A 20,198-nucleotide genomic window follows, 5' to 3' on the forward strand; every position below is an offset into this window, starting at 1 on the left:
ATATGTGATATCATGGTGGCTGTCAGAATGTTCCTGAAAAAAAACTTATATTGAAATAAAGATTTTGAAATGTTGCATTTGTAAAGAAAAGTGTAATGCCATCACACCAATCACTACCAGGTTCTCAGAGTCCAGATTGTTTGTACACCTCAATAAATGAACTAGAAAGCAGGCTTAGTGAGAGCAACAATCTAGATCAAGGGTCTTAACCTTTCAGACTTTGTGTCTCTTTCAATATCTTGAAATTTGGTCACACCTCGCTTCTATCATGCGATCATCATCATCTTATGTGGCCAACACAAGTAGTAAGTAACATTTAAATTTATACTTGTTGGTTAGTTAGGATACATTTTAGATTTGCATGTTTTAAAATTGAATGTTTTATAATTTTTAATAAAACATTAAATATTATCTCAAATATTTTTTTGAATAGTTATTGACTACACTTATTGCCATCAGTAATTTTTTTTATAGAACGCAGAACAAAAATTAATTTTTCGTTATAAAAGGTAGCTAATAGCAGCGCTATTATATCAGTTACTTTGTAACTTAGTGAGAATGTTAGCACTGTTTGTCTTTTACAAGATTTTTAATATCTGGATTTAGCAGCAACACTGCACATTGCACATCACTTTTGACATCCAGTTTTTCTTGGTTTTTAACTGTAGATAAGCATGTCGCTACCCCACCCATTTACCAGTCACTTCATTTACTTTCAACTTACTTTCCAAACGACCAACGTATTATGCTGGTCACTTCTACTGGCCAGATTTGCTTTAACGGTAATAAAACAAAACTATTTTGCGTATTATATTCTTAGTTACAAGTAATAAATAATATAGGAATCAGTATTGAAGTCATATTTGAGACCTAAATTTTGCTATCGGAAAAGATCAAATATATTTTGATGAGGCCCATGCCTGATAAAAAAAATAGTCACAGGAAAGTACCTTATCAATTTGGGTTTAGTTATATTCAGATGTGTTTATTTTAATCTAATGAAGATTTTTATTTCTTTTGGTTTTGATTTTTTTTTAAATCAAAAGCCTCATACCAAAACAACTAAAATGTGTTTAAATGTTATAAGTACAATAGATCGATCACATGTTTATTTTCACTAAAATGGAATTAAAACCATAAAGAGTCCATGTGGACGGTCTGATTTTTTTACCTTTAAGTTTAATTTTCAACTTGAGAATCTTAAAATATATGTAACATTTTTTTATAAAGTTTAGTAATGTTTATTAAATTTTTACCTTTTATAATCCAATAAATGGATTAAAAACTAAAAAGTACTTGTGTATTAAACTTTTCATCACTCCAAACTAAAAGTTGACTAGTTCAATTCGTGGACCCAGGTCTATAGGTTTGCAAATGAGTTGGAATATATTTTCTTCAAAAATATTTAAGTTTTGAAAATGCTGATGGCAAAAATGAGTGACCCTCCTGAATAAAGTAGTATTGAAATCATGGGGTCCAAATAATATTTCAGAAGACAACCTCTGAATAGGCTCTTATTACAATAGATACTACAGAACTCTAGTGTAAATAAAAAAAAATCTTCTAAATCTATTGTTTAATATATAGAGGGAGAAAGGTATTTCCTTATTTAAAATTTTTTTAAACAATGTTTTTATTAGTGGTCCTATGCATAAAAAAACAATTATGTGGTTATTTCATATAAATCATTACAAAACCACTCTTTCGGATTTGTTGTAACATCCCTTTAACTTGTTATAGGAGCGAAATAGTGAGCAGCGGAGTGGATTTCAGCCATATCGACCTGAGGAATCTCGTGTGCCGCCTCCTGGAGTGCCACCCCCTCACTATGCCCTTGAATACCCTCCTTACCACCCCCACCCATCTCTCTATCCACCTCCCCATCTGCAGCATTACAGGTAAATATAGTTTGATTAAGTATCAAGACATGCTTCAGAATATTTTACTATAGGAATGCTTGGAAGTGATTATGCTATAAATATTAAGTAAAAAGGATTTGTTTTTTCCAGTCTAAACAAAACTGTAACAGTACTTTATTAACTTTTACTTATGTAGGTTTTAAAAATTTAAGCATTGAGATATTAAGGTTTTAATTTTATTATTACTCGACATAACTATTTTAAAGTTGGACAAACACAACCGTTATTAGAGCTCCTGTACTACAAAAATCTTGTAGTGAAGTATCAGCAATTCTTTACCTCCAGTAGTAAAGGGGTAAACTAATAAAACCGTCTTTAACAATCTGTGTAAAATTCACAGAACATTCAGTATGTCTAAACACCATGAAAAATCCTACAAATTCTTTTAACTGATTTTGAGTATAAGGGAGCAAATAAAGAGATTTTGGAACTGAGGTGTTTGTATACCATATTTTATTAAAACATGCACAACGTTACAACTAATATAAGTATAATGATGTAATGATTTCATTATCAATTCGATGACCTTACAAAGTTATTTTTTGTTTGATTATATTCCTTGTTTCGAACGTTGATTTACATCACTATATTGAAATTAATGTTATCAAAAAAATCTTATGTGTTTTCACATCAAGTATATTTGGACATATTAAAATTCATCAAACCGGATCAGATATCACTCTAAAACACGTGGCTGAGAAACTTAAGGGATGAATACTGAAAGTAAGCGCTGTTATAAAACAAAAAAGCAATGGCCAAATTAAGAGCCGAGCTGTCAAAACAGAAGCTACAAAGAACAATAGAAAATATCATTCAAAACATAGGCTTCAACTATATGACATAATACCTGAACATTTTCACGGCCATGTCTATGTAGAGAAGAATCACAGAATATGAGGAACTTATGAACGTGGCATTCTGACAATGATAAAACCATGTTGTGAAGCTAACACAATATTTCTGAAATATTTGGACGGATTAAAACAAAGATACAAAAAAATGCTTTTATATTTTTGTGAAAATTAATTCACTTTACATTATAATTATTAATATTTAAAATTTGATTAAACTACCATTTAAAAAATTATTACAAATATAAAATATATCATTAATAAAGTTTTTATTTCAGAGCTTATTCTTTATTGCTTTGCAACAGTTGCTTGTTTGTCTTCTAGGATCAGTTATTTACATGTTTGATTACTTAAAACAAAGGTTTCCTGTATTTTTTATGATTCATAATCTTTCTGTTCCAGTATATACTTAAAACTAGTAATATTTATTATTTATAACTTATATAAAAAATATAACAAGAGAATATTTTTATAAAATATTAAAGAGGAAAACAATACAATAGGTAAAAAGTTTTAGATAACTGAATAGTATATGAAATTTACCCTATATCAGGGTAAAATGATAATACAATGATGATAGTATAATAATATATTGGAGAAGATATGAAATACTGAACAGAAATAAAGGCGAGGATTACAACAATAGTCAGGGTGGCCACTCAAAATCTCTTTTCAAATTCCCGGTTTTTTCCCGGTTTTCTAGTCGAAAATTTCCGATTATCTAGTCTATTTTCAAACCAAATAGACAACTGTAGTACTTTATTTAACCCTTACGCCAAATTAAACGATGACATTTTATCGTCACTAGCAGTACTTGCAAGAAATACCACAGAGCTGCGGTGCTCTAGCATTTCGTGGCTAGCGATATGCGAGAAATTCGGTGACGATTTATAGCTAACACCTATTTTTAGCTCTTTAGTTTTTATCTCTGTATCTTTCAATGTGTCGACATAACATTATGTATACCTAATAACTATCCATTCTGTAATGTTTAGAAAATACATGTATCCAATTCGGAAATACAAAGATAACAAATAAATACCAACACAGCGTTACCGTGGGGCAGACTGCAGCTCAGTTATTGTGGGTCAGAGGTCTAGCATGGACGAAATTTCGGTTCGGGACAAGGTCGGTTCAGTACAATCAACAAATAAACCAAATACTTCTATCTGAACTTTACTTAATTAATTTATCTTTTGTGGGGGAGGGGGAAGCCCAAGAATACCATGTTACTTCAAAATAATTTGCAGAGATTCAGGGAAATGAATATATTTAAAATTCCAAGTCATTTTTTCTTTTAAGTAATAGAAATGGTAGGTTATAAAATTAGCTTCCAGAATATATTACATTTACGTAAAAATGTATGGATGTATATTTATAGAGAATATATTTATTTACAACTACACAAAGTACGACGTACAGCTTTCAAGCATAGTTAAGCACTTCTGCTGGTATCAGAATCAAGTGAAAAGAGCAAATGAGTAGCGGATACGATCCATTCCTAGTAAAATTTTTAGAGACAATATAAATATTATTCACATATATCCACGCATCTGTCCCGGAGTCCGAAATTCATGCATAATGCACGCTTTTCCAGATGCTCATCATTGGTGGTAGCCCTAGTTAGAATCCCGTGAAAGTATCGTGGCTCCAAATATATCCAACTAATAACGGCCAATACATGAAGAATGAATCAGTATCGTTAGATTAGTCAAGGACTACGAAACAACATGACAACGTTGGACTATACTCATGCACATTGGACTATTTGAATCGTCCGAACGAACGTCATGTGTGCGTAGAAGTCGTTCCGGTAAATAGTTGGCCGGAGATCTGGTAAATAGTTCCGGGATTTCCAGCTGTCATCCAACCAATGCCGTTCTGACGACGAAAACTGATGAGCGTGGTTGATTCAATCGACTGGGCGTCTACCGTCCATAGACTGGCACCAACATTAAGTTGTGTTTATATTGACAAGTAAAGTTGCGAGAGAATTTGCACAACTACTGTAGCATAATGTGAACAAGATAGCAATTTTACTCACAAGAACTGTCGCAATTACTTGCTACAGTTGTATCGCTGGTTGTTCCGGAAGTCTAGACAAAGTTTGTTCACACATGGCAGTTAACAATTGAATGATAATTGACTGAATTTATAATTGAAATTTTAATAGCCGACACTGGTTGCGGCAGGCGCTTATCCGCCGCCAATTCTAGACATTAAATGTTTCTCCTGCCGCTCACCCCTCAGCTCATTCTGTCATTGCTGTGCAACAGGACGAAAACGCCCCCTTCTCGACATTACTTGTTGTCTTCAAAAGGTATCTTATCAAGCTTTGTAAAAATCCAACTGATATTCTGGAATACTCAAAAAACCAGACTATACTTCTTATCAAACCATCAAACATTATATTATTAAATGATCCGGACTCTTAAGCCTGTTTATAACACTGTACATTTTAGGCCTGTACTATCAATTAACACACGTCTTTTCAAAACACTATTTTCACTCAAGAATTAAGGTTGGACAACTTCTTCCGGAGACCTCATTCAACGACTGAATAATATTTAAGTACAAAAAAACCCGCTTGTATCGGAGTTACTACTACTCTGCCGCTTAAAAAGCGTACCACTCGTTTAGTGCCGAAGTCCGAAACAGTCGGTTAGCCGATTTTAATTGTCCAATGCATTATTACGTATTTTTTTTGGGGGGGAGGGCAGAGGCTTGCCGTGGCACAGAAGTAGAACTATCCAAGATAAACTCACTGCACTAGTGGAGGTAACCTTAGATCAACCGGCGTCAGATGTAGCTCACGGACATATATATCGATCGTAATTCACAATTTCACATTCCCTGTCACGTAAAATACGATGTTTCGAGAGAATCAGTTCTTGATTTAAGAAGCTGCCAAATTATGTCTTGATTTTATAAGTTTTTCGAGGTGGAAAAATTATTTTTGAAATTTTCCCGGTTTTCAGAAAAATTCATGGCTTATTCCCGGTCGGGTGGCCACCCTGATAGTGTTTTATCATGTGTTTGGTTGAGTGTTAGTGAAGCTTATCACTTGTGGAGCTGGAACAATTGCATTAGGAGGAGATTATTATGTAGATCGCTGTGTTTGATATAAACTGCTGAATGAAATTAAAAATCAACTCTTGGGAGGAGAACAAAATGACTAAGTAGTTGGTTTTACACAAGAATTAATTTATATGAAGAGCCAATTAATTAACAGCTGTTACACCGCTTGTTGTACTGTATTAAAATCTTCAAATGGGCTTGACTGGTGTAAAGAAATATTAAATCCTAGTCCAACAATGTAATATTTCTGCTAAATTACTTCAGCTGTAATATATACTGATTTCTTTACTGGCCTATCCTACAATACATAATACTTTACTTTGATGACATCTAGATATTAACTCTTAAAAAGTAAGCTTTTCATATATCGAAAGCATTTCAATTATTCATTTATATTTATTTTATTATATATTTTGATAAAATGGTCAGAAAAGCCTGTAGGTAGGTAAGCAAAGCAAGATAATATCATGGTTTTGTATATTAGAGATGTAGCCTCGAAAATTTGTATATATTATAAACATTTTAACACTTTTTAAACTTTTTATTTTCATACTATGTACATTTCGAATTCTGGGAATACCTGAAGATGAATTCCCATTTAAATTTTAATTAAATAAAAGTAGAAGATGAAAGATATGACTTTCAGTTTTTAAATTATGGATTTTCCTGAACTTCTGCAATTTTTTTTTAAAATGCTCACTTTCTTCTCACATTCTTGGCTCACTTTTTGTGTTATTAGATAATCTGCAAAGGGTTAAAACACTGTGTTTGAGCTGAACTAATGTCTTGTTATTTTGATTTACAATCTCATACAATTGCAAAACATTAGCAATCAATTAGATAAAGCTTTCACAGACAATGAATGAGCAGGAAAACATTTATTCTTTTAATAACATAAATAAAACAAATAATAATAATACAATTCACGTAAGAAAATGTAATAATTAAAAAAACATTATAACTAAATAAATAGTATTAAAGAATAACTATTGTCTATTGTTAAAAATATAGATACAATTTATTTGGGGGAGAATTAAATTATTAACTACACAGATACCAGTTTATTTGGATTGACAGGAACAAGTGGAGGGGATCAACATGTGTCTGTTCTATCTGTAAAGTTGATGAGGTTGTGATTAAATACAAGCTAACCAGGTAACAGTTCAAGATCCATTTAACTACACTGAATCCTTCAATCACAAATTATTTGAAAACGTAAAATTTTTTCTGTGGATAAATAAAATAAAAACTATTATTATTAGCAACAGGAAGATATTAACACAGTTATCAAAAAAAGCAAATGACTACAGCATAACTGCTCACCTTTCCTCTGTATAATTACTCTGAGCAGGGGTCTAGCATTTTGTAGTGCTCTCGCTAGGTTGTCATCATTGTTTATCGGCAGCAGATCGCCGTCTCTGGGATCTGTGTAGGAGATGAGGAATGCCACATCACCAAGCCGATGCAATTTCTCCAGAAGACCATGGAATTCGTCATACTTCATTGTGGTGGCTTTGGACACAGAGAACCTTCGGAACTCTGCATCAAACTGAAATATAACACACCTTTTACCAACTTCATATATTACATATTTGAATGGATATCTGTAGGCAATGAAAGAGAACTTATTGTGTTAAAATCACAGTGCTGATTGTTTAATTCTGAGTCTGTTTGGTCACCGTTTTTAACAGCGTTGCAAGTCTGAGATTAATGAATAGGAACATTGTGATATAGATGTAACACAAAGAGATTACTTGAAATTAGGTTTAATTAAACACAATTGAGTTAGGCCCTAACATAAAACAAACATAATCAGGGTTAAAACAATGGCTAAAATATTCAATTAAACAAAACTGTTCATTTAGAGAATAAAACATATGATAACAAATTAACATATCTAGATAGGTTGGAAGACGTCTGACACTAGAGCTCTTTTTCGCTCACAAGGAAGGGGCAGTTGATGACTTACTAAGTTTTGGTTCTGTTGTTGATTACGCGAGTTTATGACATCTGATGGTGGGTCTGGTTGATCTCCAGTAAGGTGTTCTCTAAAATTTCAGTGAATTCAAGTAAAACGTGACGCATATAAGTTCACATACGGTAAAACCAAATAAAACTCCGTTGAAGCTGTCGAATCTCCCACCAGCAGGGCAGTCGGAAGCTCAGTTGTGTCACTTTACCGGTCAGTGTTAGTTTTATATTCTGCTGTGTTTGGACATCCCTTCACTTGGAATCCAATTAAAGTATCAGGCCTTATTAAAATTTTAAAGTAAATTGCTTGGAAAACAAAACAATATTGTCATGAATAAGCTTTGAAGTTGAATCTTACTTTTTACAATATATTAGCAAACATAATATTAATATCAAAATCGTAAAAATCCATCATTCTTTGTGTTTATATAACAGTTATATGACACCTCAACCAGAATGTTTTAACTATAAATAACAGAGAAATATGGATTACTTTGTAACATTGTTCTTATGCGAGTAACTTCAAAATGGTCAACAGCCTCTATAGACTCTTAAGGCATTTACATAGTGGAACATCATACATCTCAAACATAATTATCAAAACTTTCCGGAATGTAATAAGGCAACCTGTTAAAATTAAACACCTGAAACTGTCACGTGGGGGACAGGTGGGACAGTTTCTGGGCTCTCATCTCTCTAAAAACTCAATTTATATGAGAGGTGTATCTAAGCAGTACACATTTCGGGGAAATGCAGACGTATTTAAAGTACTGTAAGGCTACATTAGTTATAACGCTATAGGCTAATTCATTTGGTTTTGATATAAATAAAGTGAACATAAAAAGTTTGATTACTGGTCTCAATGAGTTATAAATAATATTCAATTCATTTTAAAGGTTTTTAGTTTCCAATAATCCTGTGGAACGTATAACAACACCTTTAGTGGTTAAAATTTTTTAAGTTGTTTTATTCAACTGTTATGAATATTTTGGAGTTTTAAAATGTAATTCGCTGTAATGGTATTATCAATCATCTTAAATAGAACCAAAATTTGACAGAAAGACTTTGTAAAAATAACATTATAATTATTTTAATACTAGCCCTCGGAAATGCATCCAATTAAGAGATAGATAAGCTCAAGCCAGATGTGCTATCTGTCCAATGAAGAGACAATCATCAATTGGCAGATTGAGTCCAAGGTCATTTAAAGCAATTGGACATTAACTATGACGTATTATACTATTGTAATATTTTCTTTGATCAATATTAAAAATAACATTGTTCTAAATTGTTTTTTAAAAGGTTGCTTCATAGAAACAGGATTTTTTAAAGTAAAAAAAGTAAAGTAAAGAATGTCTTATTTTACCAGGCGAAGTTAGGGCTAAGAAGCCCTCTCTAACACTTAACCTGGGGACCAACGGCTTAAAGGTGACTTCCGAACCACCACCAATGGCCGGGCAGGCGGGCCGCTTGCAAGGACAGGATCGCTCAGCGGTCACCTGTCCAAGCAGCAGGCACGCTCGGCGTTGCTTGATCTGGTTATCTTGCGATAACCGCCGTACCCACTACACTGCGCCATTGGCATTGTCTGCGCCATTAAAGTCTTGTTCCTTAACCCTTTCATAGAAACAGGATTTTTTAAAGTCTCGTTCCTTAATACATTGAGTTACATCAATTCTTAGTACAGTAAAACCGGCATTTTTAGTCCGGAATTGTCTATAATCTATTATCAACAGCAAAAGACAAAAATTATAGAATTGCCTTCACAATGAACATTGTAAAGTGACCAACTCGACAGCTACAACCAACACTCAGAGGCCACAAAGCATCACGCTCTGAGCAGTAAACTTGAGTGGACTAACCATCTTGACTGCTCGGCAAATTTCGGATACGTCTACAGTCCAGTGGAACACCAAACACCACACCATTTTTGTTGTTCAGTCATTGGTTTTGTTTCCATCATCCTGAGTAGTGCGCAGTAAAGTACTGTACGTAAGTGAGTGAAGCTTGTTTAATTTTATTGTTTCAATTTACTTATTGTATACTGTACTGAACAATATTCACATATGTACTGAAAAGTGAGTGTGTTTTAGCGGAAACAATTTCGTACTTTAGGGGAGAGGAGGCACATGTGCACAAAAGGCACAAGTGGAAAGTTTCAATTCCCCGACACACAACTAACCAGTTTAGATCAAACGTTATTCATACAGCAGTGTTATATACCAACACTGTTCTATGAATTACATTTGAACTAAACGGGTCAGGAACAAGTCGGAAAATTGAAACTTTCCACTTGTGCTTCTTGTCCACATGTGTCCCCCTCTTCCCTACTGTGCGATTGCACTGTACAGTGCGCTGTATTAGACTGCTTGTTTAATTATTGTGTTGATATACTAGTTTTTTCTGTAAATATACTGTACCATGTTTTTAAAATTGGTAAAAAATGACGACAAAGAGCCTACACAGAAACGGAAGCATGTAACCCTAAAGATTAAGCAAAAATTAGAAATAATTGCAAAATTAGATGAGGTGAAAATCATAATGCTATTATAGAAGAAGATAATATTGATCAACCATCTCTGATATAAGGAACCAAAGAGCCAAACTTGAAATAATTGCTTTACAAATGGAAACAACTAAAGCCGTTGAAACGAGACAAACAACAAAGTTTTTAGGAGACGCTGTCTGCTGACAAAATTGCTGCAAATGAGTTTAAAATATTTTTCAAGATTTCATTGAAAAAAAATAACCTTAGTCCATTCCAGATGTACAATGCACATGAAACCGGCTTGTTGTGGCACTGTCTGCGTAACTCCACTTTAGCACGTCATGACGAAAAAAGTGCCAAAGGTTTTAAAATGAACAAAGACAGGTTGACAGTCTTGTGCTGTGGGAATATATCTGGTGATCATAAACTTAAACTGTTTATAATAGGCAAATCCAAAAAACCCAGAGCATTTAAGGGCCTTCATCTACCAGTGCATTATGCAGCTCAAAGTAATGCTTGGATGAGTGCAGAACTGTTCAAAGACTGGGTTTTCACCAGTTTGTACCATCAGTAAAATCTCATTTTGTCAGCTTGGGAAAACCAGAAGATACAAAAGCCACTCTTTTGCTAGACAACTGTAGGGTACATACCTCTGCCAATGAACTTACTCTGATAATATTTCTGTCATGTACCTTCCTCCAAACATGCCTTTATTTCACCCCATAGACCAAGGCGTCATTCAAAACTTTAAATACAAGTACAGAGTCTCATTCATACAAGAATTGGTTGTTTCTGAGTCCAGTGTAAAGGACTTTCAAGCCGAGTTTAACATAAAAGATGCAATTTTTATTGCAGCTTTGTCATGGAATGATGTTCAGAATGAAACAGTTAAAAGATCATGGAGGAAACTCTGGCCAGGTATTATGAACAATGACGATGTTCCTAATGAGAATGATCCTATTGAAGATGATGAAGACATAGGCCTACAAATTAATTTGGTAGAGATTAGAGAAAAAACTAGTGAAATGAGAGCTGAGTAATATTCCAAGTACAGAAATTGTTGAGTATTTAGGGATTGATAAAGACCTATCATCATTTGAAGGAATCAGTGATGAATCCTAGTTCAAAGTGTTCTGAATCAAAAACCAGTTCAGGTCGAATCAGAAAGTGACAATGAAGAAGTCTCGGAATCAAAAGTTGTGCCCTGAATGAAGCAAGTAAAGACAATTTTGTAAAATGTGCTGCTGAGTCAAACAAACAATACAGTATGGCAGAAGTTATGAACTTGCATATAATAAAAAATTATTTTTTAAATACAAAAATATTTTTCTAGAGCCCTGTAAGCGCAATTTTTGCAACGTTTTGTGGATCATGCAATCTTGTATAATACCTCTTCGTATATAGTACGTTTGTTTTGGATGAAAATGTTATTTTGCAGGCTGTGGCTGGTGGCTGTTTACATTTCAATGTTTATTGCTAACGTTCTGTGTTTTGTTTTACAATCTGTTGCTGTAGTAACAAGATTTGAGGTTATAAGTTTACTTATTATTTTATTTTCTGCAAAAAGTAAAGTTGTGTTTTGCGTGAAGTGAAACTGTTTATAGATTGATTTGGTGTAGTAATGACTGTATAATGCCTAGATCTGAAGTTTTCAAAAAGAAGAAACCTTTTGGTATTCATGCTAATAAATCTAGTTCTAATCTAGGCCTAGTACATCTGCACAGACTCCAAGTCCAAATAAAAGCAAAGCTAAGCCTAAAGATACTAGTGCCTCTAAAGTAAAGCTCTCTCAACATCGTGAAGAATACAAACAATTTTGAAAACTGCACGTTTGAATATAACATTATAGGTGTAAGTGCAGTTCAGGAACTTATTCATCGAGTTGCGGTTTGTAAACATTGCTATGGTTGTTTGTCATTGTCTACTTCCAAAAGAGTAGGCTTAGCTTTTACACTACTAGTGTGTTTGCAATGTGAGGCAAAATCTAGTGATTCAAGCTGTCCTGTCACAAATGTTAGTTTAGAAGATGGGCCTAACACAATCCGTCGTCCAGTTTATGATATAAATGTAAGGATTGTATACGCCTTGCGATCAGTAGGCCTAGGTCAAGAAGCAGGAGAAATGCTTGCGGGACTGCTGAACATACCTAAACATTCAAAGTTTGCATTTTACAATAAGCTAATTTTAGCTAGTACTAAAAGTGTGAGTGTGTTGAAAGCATGAAATGTTCTGTTGAAAAGGCTGTAAAGGAGAATGATGGAGACAGGAATTTGGCTGTAGCATTCGACGGAACCTGGCACCGTCGCGGTTACTCATCCTTGAATGGAGTTGTCATAGCTACAAGCGTGACTACAGGCAAGGTACTAGATGATGAGGTTTTTTCTAAATTTTTTCAGTGCAAAGAAAGACTTACAAACAATCACAGTGAGACATGTATAGCCAATTATTCCGGGACTAGTGGGGGAATGGAGGTTGCTGGAGTTCGGAACATTTTCTTCAGATCTGAACCTAACTACGGAGTTCGTTACAGTCATTATCTTGGTGACGGTGATTGTAAGGGCTTTGAAATAGTTTACAATTAACAACCTTATGGCCCAGACTTCACAATTCAGAAAATGGAGTGTGTTGGCCATGTCCAGAAGAGGATGGGCACAAGGCTTAGAACATACCAACAAAGAAATAGTAAAAAAGTCTTATAAGACAATAAAACTATTGGAGGCAAAGGGCGTTTGACAGAAGCTGCTATAAATATGATACAGTTGTATTATGGATAAGAAGAAATGCCCAGGAAGGAGTCCAAGCCATGAAAAGTGCTATTTGGGCAGAGTACTTTCATTTGGGCTCTACAGATGAAGAACTTTGTCATGCTTTGTGCCCAAGCGACAATGATTCCTAGTGCAAATACCAAATCGCCAAAACTCCCTACAAACACACAGACCATACACACCTATCTGCTACTATCATGAAAGAAATCAAACCTGTTTTTAGAGACCTTTCAAATGAAGTTCTGTTGAGCAAGTGTGTTCATGGCGGGACACAAAATGTTAGCGAGTCGCTAAACAGTGTGATCTGGAGTAGGCTACCGAAAAAGGTTTTTGTGCACATAAATACTCACAAACTGGGAGTCTTTGATGCAATTACTTGCTACAACAAAGGAAATGTCAGCAAGTGCATTGTATTCAAGCTTCTGAACTTGCAACCTGTATTTAACTTTGTTAGGGCAATGAAGAATCTTGATGATCGCCGTGTAGCTCATGCAGAAAAAGCTATTGAAGAAATTCAAAAAAAGTGTCGCCAAGCCAATTCTCTCAAGCGAAAGGTACTTGAAGATGTATTTGAAGCAGATGAGGACCCTGACAACCCCTCTTATGCTACTAGACACTACTAAAGGTAAAAGTTTTATCTGTTTTGTAATAAAATCCACTTTCCCAAAAATGTTGTTTTTTTGTACTAATTAATGTACCTTTTTCTCAGGAACCATTGAAGCTAGGACATTGAAACTGGGCGCACACATTTTGGGTATCATTATACACACTTACTCCAGCCGGTTTTCAAATATGTTAAAAAACAAAAAGATTATTAATATTTTTATGCTTACTTTTACGTAAAAGTTTTAAATTAAAAAAAGTATTGTGAAAAAATTATTTGAGATTTTTTTTAAACCCACTGGAGAAAATGTTGATACAAATAGTATAAGATAGTGGTAAAAATTTCAGATTACTATCTCCAATGGTTACTTAGAAAAAGGTACATAGGCTAACATGGCGGAAGATAGGGAGGTCTGCTCCCCTTAATCAGCAGAAAGTAAATTTGCTTTTAATCACCTACTAAAGTAAAAAATAATAAGTATAACAATTATAAATATAAAACATCAGTTTAGATAGTAAATGTTGTTACTCATTTGTCAAACTCAGTTACACTTTACAAATATATTACATTACATACAGAAGCTTGGTAATTCTAAGCAATATATGGGTCAACCTCGATTTTTCTCATATTACAATATATTGTTCCAATAGTCAATTAGAGAAGGAAATGACTAGAATTTCTTGCCGGAAAGCAGTTATAGGGAGCAGGCAACTGCCAGACGGTCATATATTGCTTAGAGTTACCTATTAGTGATCAGGGGCACTGACGTGATCTGGGCTTCAAATTTGGAACTACTCGAGTTAATTTTTTTTCTAAAAGAGCAAGCAGCGCGAAGCGCTGCGCAGCGGGCAGGCATCGTGCGTGATCCTTTTTTTTATTAAAAATTTTTTATAAATTGTTATTACATATTACAATATAATGTAGGTAATGTATGTAAAACAATTTTAAACACATAATTACATGCTGGAAAGCAAAGTAAACCAATATAATCCGCCCAATACAAAATCTCCATAAAAATCTGGTAAAGTAATCTGTGTCATTCCTTTGGCCTGAATCAATTCAGTATAGACGAAGATCACGCACGATGCTTGCCCGCTGCGCAGCGCTTCGCGCTGCTTGCTCTTTTAGAAAAAAAAATTAACTCGAGTAGTTCCAAATTTGAAGCCCAGATCACGTCAATGCCCCTGATCACTAATAGGTAATTCTCGCAGTTGCCTGCTCCCTATAACTGCTTTCCAGCAAGAAATTCTAGTCATTTCCTTTTCTAATTGACTATTGGAACATTATAATGTAATATGAGTTGCCTGCTCCCTATAACTGCTTTCCGGCAAGAAATTCTAATCATTTCCTTTTCTAATTGACTATTGGAACATTATATTGTAATATGAGAAAAATCGAGGTTGACCCATATATTGCTTAGAATTACCAGAAGCTTTTGTCTGGGTTTATTTTTATTTCATTCATTTGGATTTTAATCAACTACAGTAAAAAACCATTATTTATTACATCATAAATGTTTTAACTGAAAAGGTAAAGACTTCGACTATAGTCTCTATTTAGACTTTGAATTTCTCGACACTGGCTTAACTCTCTAAGTGGCAAGCGACGTCTGAGACGTTCTATTTACGCCGCCGTGACGTGGCAAGCGACGTCTTAGAAGTCGCTTCACATTGCCGCTTATTGCTAGGCAACCGATAATTATTTTTACGCCTAGTTTGCACAGTTGCATTCACCACTAAATTTCAAATACATTTCATATAGTATCATCAACATCACGATGAAATAATCAATGGTACTAACTGAAATAATCAATGGTACTAACTGAAATAATCCCAAGTTTTCTCCCACGGTTATTTTTACAGACAATTATTACACAAAACTTCCATTGGCCCGTGAGTTGCTAAGTAAAAACACTTTTATAACAGAAACAATTAATAAAAACTCCAAAGAACTTGCTAAAAGTATTGTTAGTGCTAATTTAGGGGTACAAGAAAGCATTTATTACAGGCAGGATGACATTCTTTTGGTAAAATACAAACAAAAAAAACAAGAAAACCTGTTATACTGTTGACAACTGGCTGTCACGCAGAAGATGAATTGGTTACGAGCAAAAGTTTATTGGTGTCCAGGGTGTATTCTGCGGTATTCACCCTCTTTGTTACCCTAAACTCCAGCACTTTTATAGGCCTTACACAACAGGGAGGAAAAGGCAAGCAACTTCTAGCGATTCTGACTAGAAAAAGTGTTTTTCTAGATTCAGTTTTTCCCATATAACTTTTTTAGTGTTGTAAATAGAAAAAATATTATATTGAAGGTTTTTTGTTTAGAATTAAATTGTGAATAAAGGTTGTATTTAACATAATCTCCTAGGAATGACATTTTTAAAGTTACAGAACGTAAAAATGAAAAGTTTGGTGGAGAAAAAAACGTTTTTTCGAACATTTGTGTGGATATCATAAAAAAAGGTTAAGGTATGTACAAAATAACTATACTATGTTATTCTGTAGTTTATTACGAAAAAATTTATACATAACAAGCATTGCTCATATTAGAATTTGCATTTTATTTTTAAATTATAAGATAGTCCTGCTTGAATCTGAAAAATAGCCCGCCATTCCAGCAACATATTACCATCACTTAGAGGGTTAAAATAGTTCAGTTGTAACTGAAATCATTGGAACTATTCAAAAAATATTATGAAATATTGGAGGGAAATTCGAGAAATTTCAAAGGCACTTATAACAGTTTTACTCTCTGAATTAAACTTAAATATAAAAGATATGAATCCAGATTGGAGTATTTTTCAGTGACATCACCTGCAGGTACTGATTCCGTCAAAACTACATTAATTATTAAAATTTCATAGTTTGTTTGATTAAAATATGATTTTCGGTATATTCATAATACAAGATTTAGAATGTTCAAAAAAGCCTTCTTAAGTGTCTTTTTAGACAACATTGTGTTTGTTCTATCTTTTTTTGTAGCGAAAAATTATTTGATTTCGAACCACCTTTAATTCTCAATACAAATAGGCTACTTCGGATTTACTTTGGACATTGTGTATGTTCGGATTCCTTTTCTTGCATCCATTTAAAACATTGCTCAGTGTTAATAAAAAAACATGTTGAGCCAATATTTGCATATTCATCGCCCATTGTTCTTGTTGTCATCGCTAGCCTTCTCCTAAATAAACTAAATAACAACAGCTAGTAATGACGTCACTAGTCTAAATAAAGAGAGCTGGCAATGATTAATTCTCAATATATATAGGTCAAATGTTGTATTCGATAGTATCGATAGTTAAAATCGATACCCATCAGTCAATTGTATTGGTGGCCGCTTATTATACTGTAGCAGTCTTTGATTTGGCTATTTTGGATATCCTGAGAAGGTAATATTTCAATAACATTTAGATAATTAATTTTAAGTGGTCCATATGAACACTTTTACACCGATAAGCGGACCTGGTATTTTAAATCGAAGAATGTAGTTATCGATACCTAATATTTGCATCTCAAATCCTAGACTATCAATCGATATAAAAGTATCTATAGTCTTCAATAACAATCATATGTTTTAAATTGAAATATGAATTTAATATTTAAGTTAAAGTGATCAAACAAACTATTATCACAAAAATTAGGAAAACTGAAGACGACCATATTTGCTCCTCTCACAGTTACAGCTGTTTCTTTCCTACAAATTTCACATAATGGGTTTTTCAGTACGAGTCCAACATGTTGGAGCCATAAAAACAATATATTTTATTTATGTCTTATCATCTTTCGAAGCAGTGTTGTGTAGTTTTATAAAATTGACTGCCATCAAAATTACTTATGTAAAATTGAAGTTGGTAAATATTAAGATCAGCGACTACCGCTCCGATCGCCGTAAGGTTTTTCGTACTAACACAGGTTAACGTAATTTCACCGAAAAAAAGAGTCCCGATTATCGCTAACATATAAAAACCAGTTTTACGGCAGTACAATGTTGGCAATACAAAACACATAAATAACAAGATTTTCGACTATCAAATTAAAAACAATGGCCGACCATGGTCGTTTTGATGAGTTGACAGTAGTCACGTGACAAACAGGAAAGTTTCCGATTGGCCGGGCGGATCACGTGACCTGTAGGACGGCTTCGATAGACCGCCAGACGTAAACAAACAAACCCACATGGACAAGGAATAATTAGTGAAGTTATTGAAATGGCGTGCGATGGTTCTTGTCACACGCTAAAAAGACCCTAGCTTCCCTATTCAAAACTCAGATCACGCGATGCTTGCCCGCTGCGCAGCGCTTTGCGCTGCTTGCTCTTTTAGAAAAAAAATTAACTCGAGCTTGCAAAGTCCAAGCCCAGATCACGCCATGACTGCTTACACACACAAAACTCAGACAGAACTAACGCAGGTTTCATTACAGGCAAAAGATAAGCGGCGCGCGTTTATTACTGATAAGATAAGACGAGTTTATACTAGAATTAGTACATGAACTACTGCCCTACGAACTAATAACACCAAAAAAAAACGAATAAATGCATTGTCAGTCAGGTTTTTCAAATTTTGTTTTTTTTCCAAAATTTTTTTTTTGGGGGGGGAGTAAACGGCTACGGCGATAATCGGGACTACTTTTTTCGGTGAAATTACGTGCCCTGCGAACTAATAACACCAAAAAAAACGAATAAATGCACTGTCAGTCAGGTTTTATTAATTTTATTTTTTTCCAAAAATTTTTTTTGGTGGTGGGGGGGAGTAAACGGCTTCAGCGATAATCGGGACTATTTTTTTCGGTGAAATTACGTTAACCTGTGTTAGAATGCAAAAAATTACGGCGATCGGAGCGGTAGTCGCTGTTCTTAAGATTTGCCTTGAAGTATTACCCTATTATTTTAAAGTGTTTACAGCTGTTGATATAGACTATTTAAGTTAATAGTTCAAAATAATTAATCAGTATCGATTGATTATATCAATGGTTATGATTAAGTAATATCGTTTGCCAATTTCGATATAAAAAACCAGGTCCGCTTATCGTACCCTACCCAATTCTTAGCTTACGGACTGCATTTAGGCCATGTTCTATATCATGTATAATCTTCTTAAATTAAAGCCTATCTAATTCAAAGTAGGCCCTAAAATCTCTAGGCCAATAGCAGGACTATATTTCAAATTCAAGCTCTTCAACACTATAACTTGATTCAATAAATTACACCAAAATAGGAATATATAATGATGAGAAGTGATTTAAAATTTCAACTTCCAGAACTTAACAGTCTATAATTCTGACTGTGATCTGCAAATTGTAAATTGCATAGGATTGTCAAAGTAAGGTTAAATTGTAAAGTAAACAACCACACCTATTAAACAAATTTGGATGGCCAGTCCTCTAAAATTGAGGGCAATGAGTGAAAACTTATCATTACTATACTAAAAGAATTACACCGATGTAACCAGAAAAATATTAAGAACTTATAATCTTAACACAATAAAGAAAGTGATGTTCTGGTGAGTAAAACAACTTACCTTGCTTTTCACTTCTACAGTAATTCCGCTATCAACCTTATGGTGATTCTTCGAGTGTCTTGACATGTCGACTACATTGAATATAATATTAACTTATTAAACAAACATCACTTTAAATAAAAGCCTATAAAATAAACAAGAAAACAAATGGTAGAAGTTGTCACTGCAATCTCAAGAAATTCCTCATCGACTCGTCATTCCATTCGGCAATCGGCAGTCAATGAAATCATGACGTCACAACACATTCGTAAGATACACCTGCTAACTTCATTTTCTATGCTTTGTAACTAAGAACCTTTTCTTTGACATAATTTTTAATAGTATGTACAAAATTACCAATTGACTGAGATAAAAAAAATTATTAGGCTTTAATATATGTATATATATATATATATATATATATATATATATTATATATATATATATATATATATATATATATATATAAATATATATATATATACAGAATGTTCTGAAAAAAGGTGCCCATAAGTCAGGGGCGTGATTCCTCACATCAAAATAAGAAAAAAAGGTCTAATTAACATAGGTCCGAAAATGCTTAGTTACCAAGTTATACAGGGTGAAAGATTTCGTCATGAATTTTCAGTTCCCCTGCTGCCAACCGAAGCCCTACGGGTATTTGTTGGCTGTTAAGATGTACAATTTAGCGTACTTTTATGTAAAATGAACTGAAAAATTGAATAAAAACGTTTCCAGACCTGTAGCTACAGTAATTTTTAAGATATGTGACGAAATACGCGAAAACTTGGTCCCGAAAAACAAGTTACATTTAGGTTTGAAGCAGATTTACTATGTTAAATGTACAATAAACACAAAATATTTTTTCACGGTACTTGTAGAAAATTTAATTTCGAAGAGAAAGATGTAAAAATAAGTCTATAATAAGCAAACGCAAACTTTAAAAAAATAATTCTTAATTACATACAAAACGCATGAAAATAGACAAAATCTGTTAAGCTCTCTACAAATGTAATATTGAA

General features: G+C 33.7%; 1 protein-coding gene across 1 annotated transcript in view; it reads right to left on the minus strand.

Moving 5' to 3' along the window:
• LOC124368174 (partitioning defective protein 6) overlaps positions 1 to 19,423 on the minus strand; it is a 50,051-nt gene extending 30,628 nt beyond the window's left edge. The window contains exons 1-2 of the mRNA XM_046825453.1: positions 19,198 to 19,423; positions 7,172 to 7,397 (exon numbers count right to left, since the gene is read on the minus strand). Of these exons, the coding sequence (XP_046681409.1) occupies positions 7,172 to 7,397; positions 19,198 to 19,263 (292 nt within the window). The 5' untranslated portion in view covers positions 19,264 to 19,423. The remainder of the gene's footprint in view (positions 1 to 7,171; positions 7,398 to 19,197) is intronic.
• Between the last annotated feature and the right edge of the window lie 775 nt (positions 19,424 to 20,198).

This window comes from Homalodisca vitripennis, chromosome 1, assembly GCF_021130785.1.
Source record: "Homalodisca vitripennis isolate AUS2020 chromosome 1, UT_GWSS_2.1, whole genome shotgun sequence".
NCBI lineage: Eukaryota > Metazoa > Arthropoda > Insecta > Hemiptera > Cicadellidae > Homalodisca > Homalodisca vitripennis.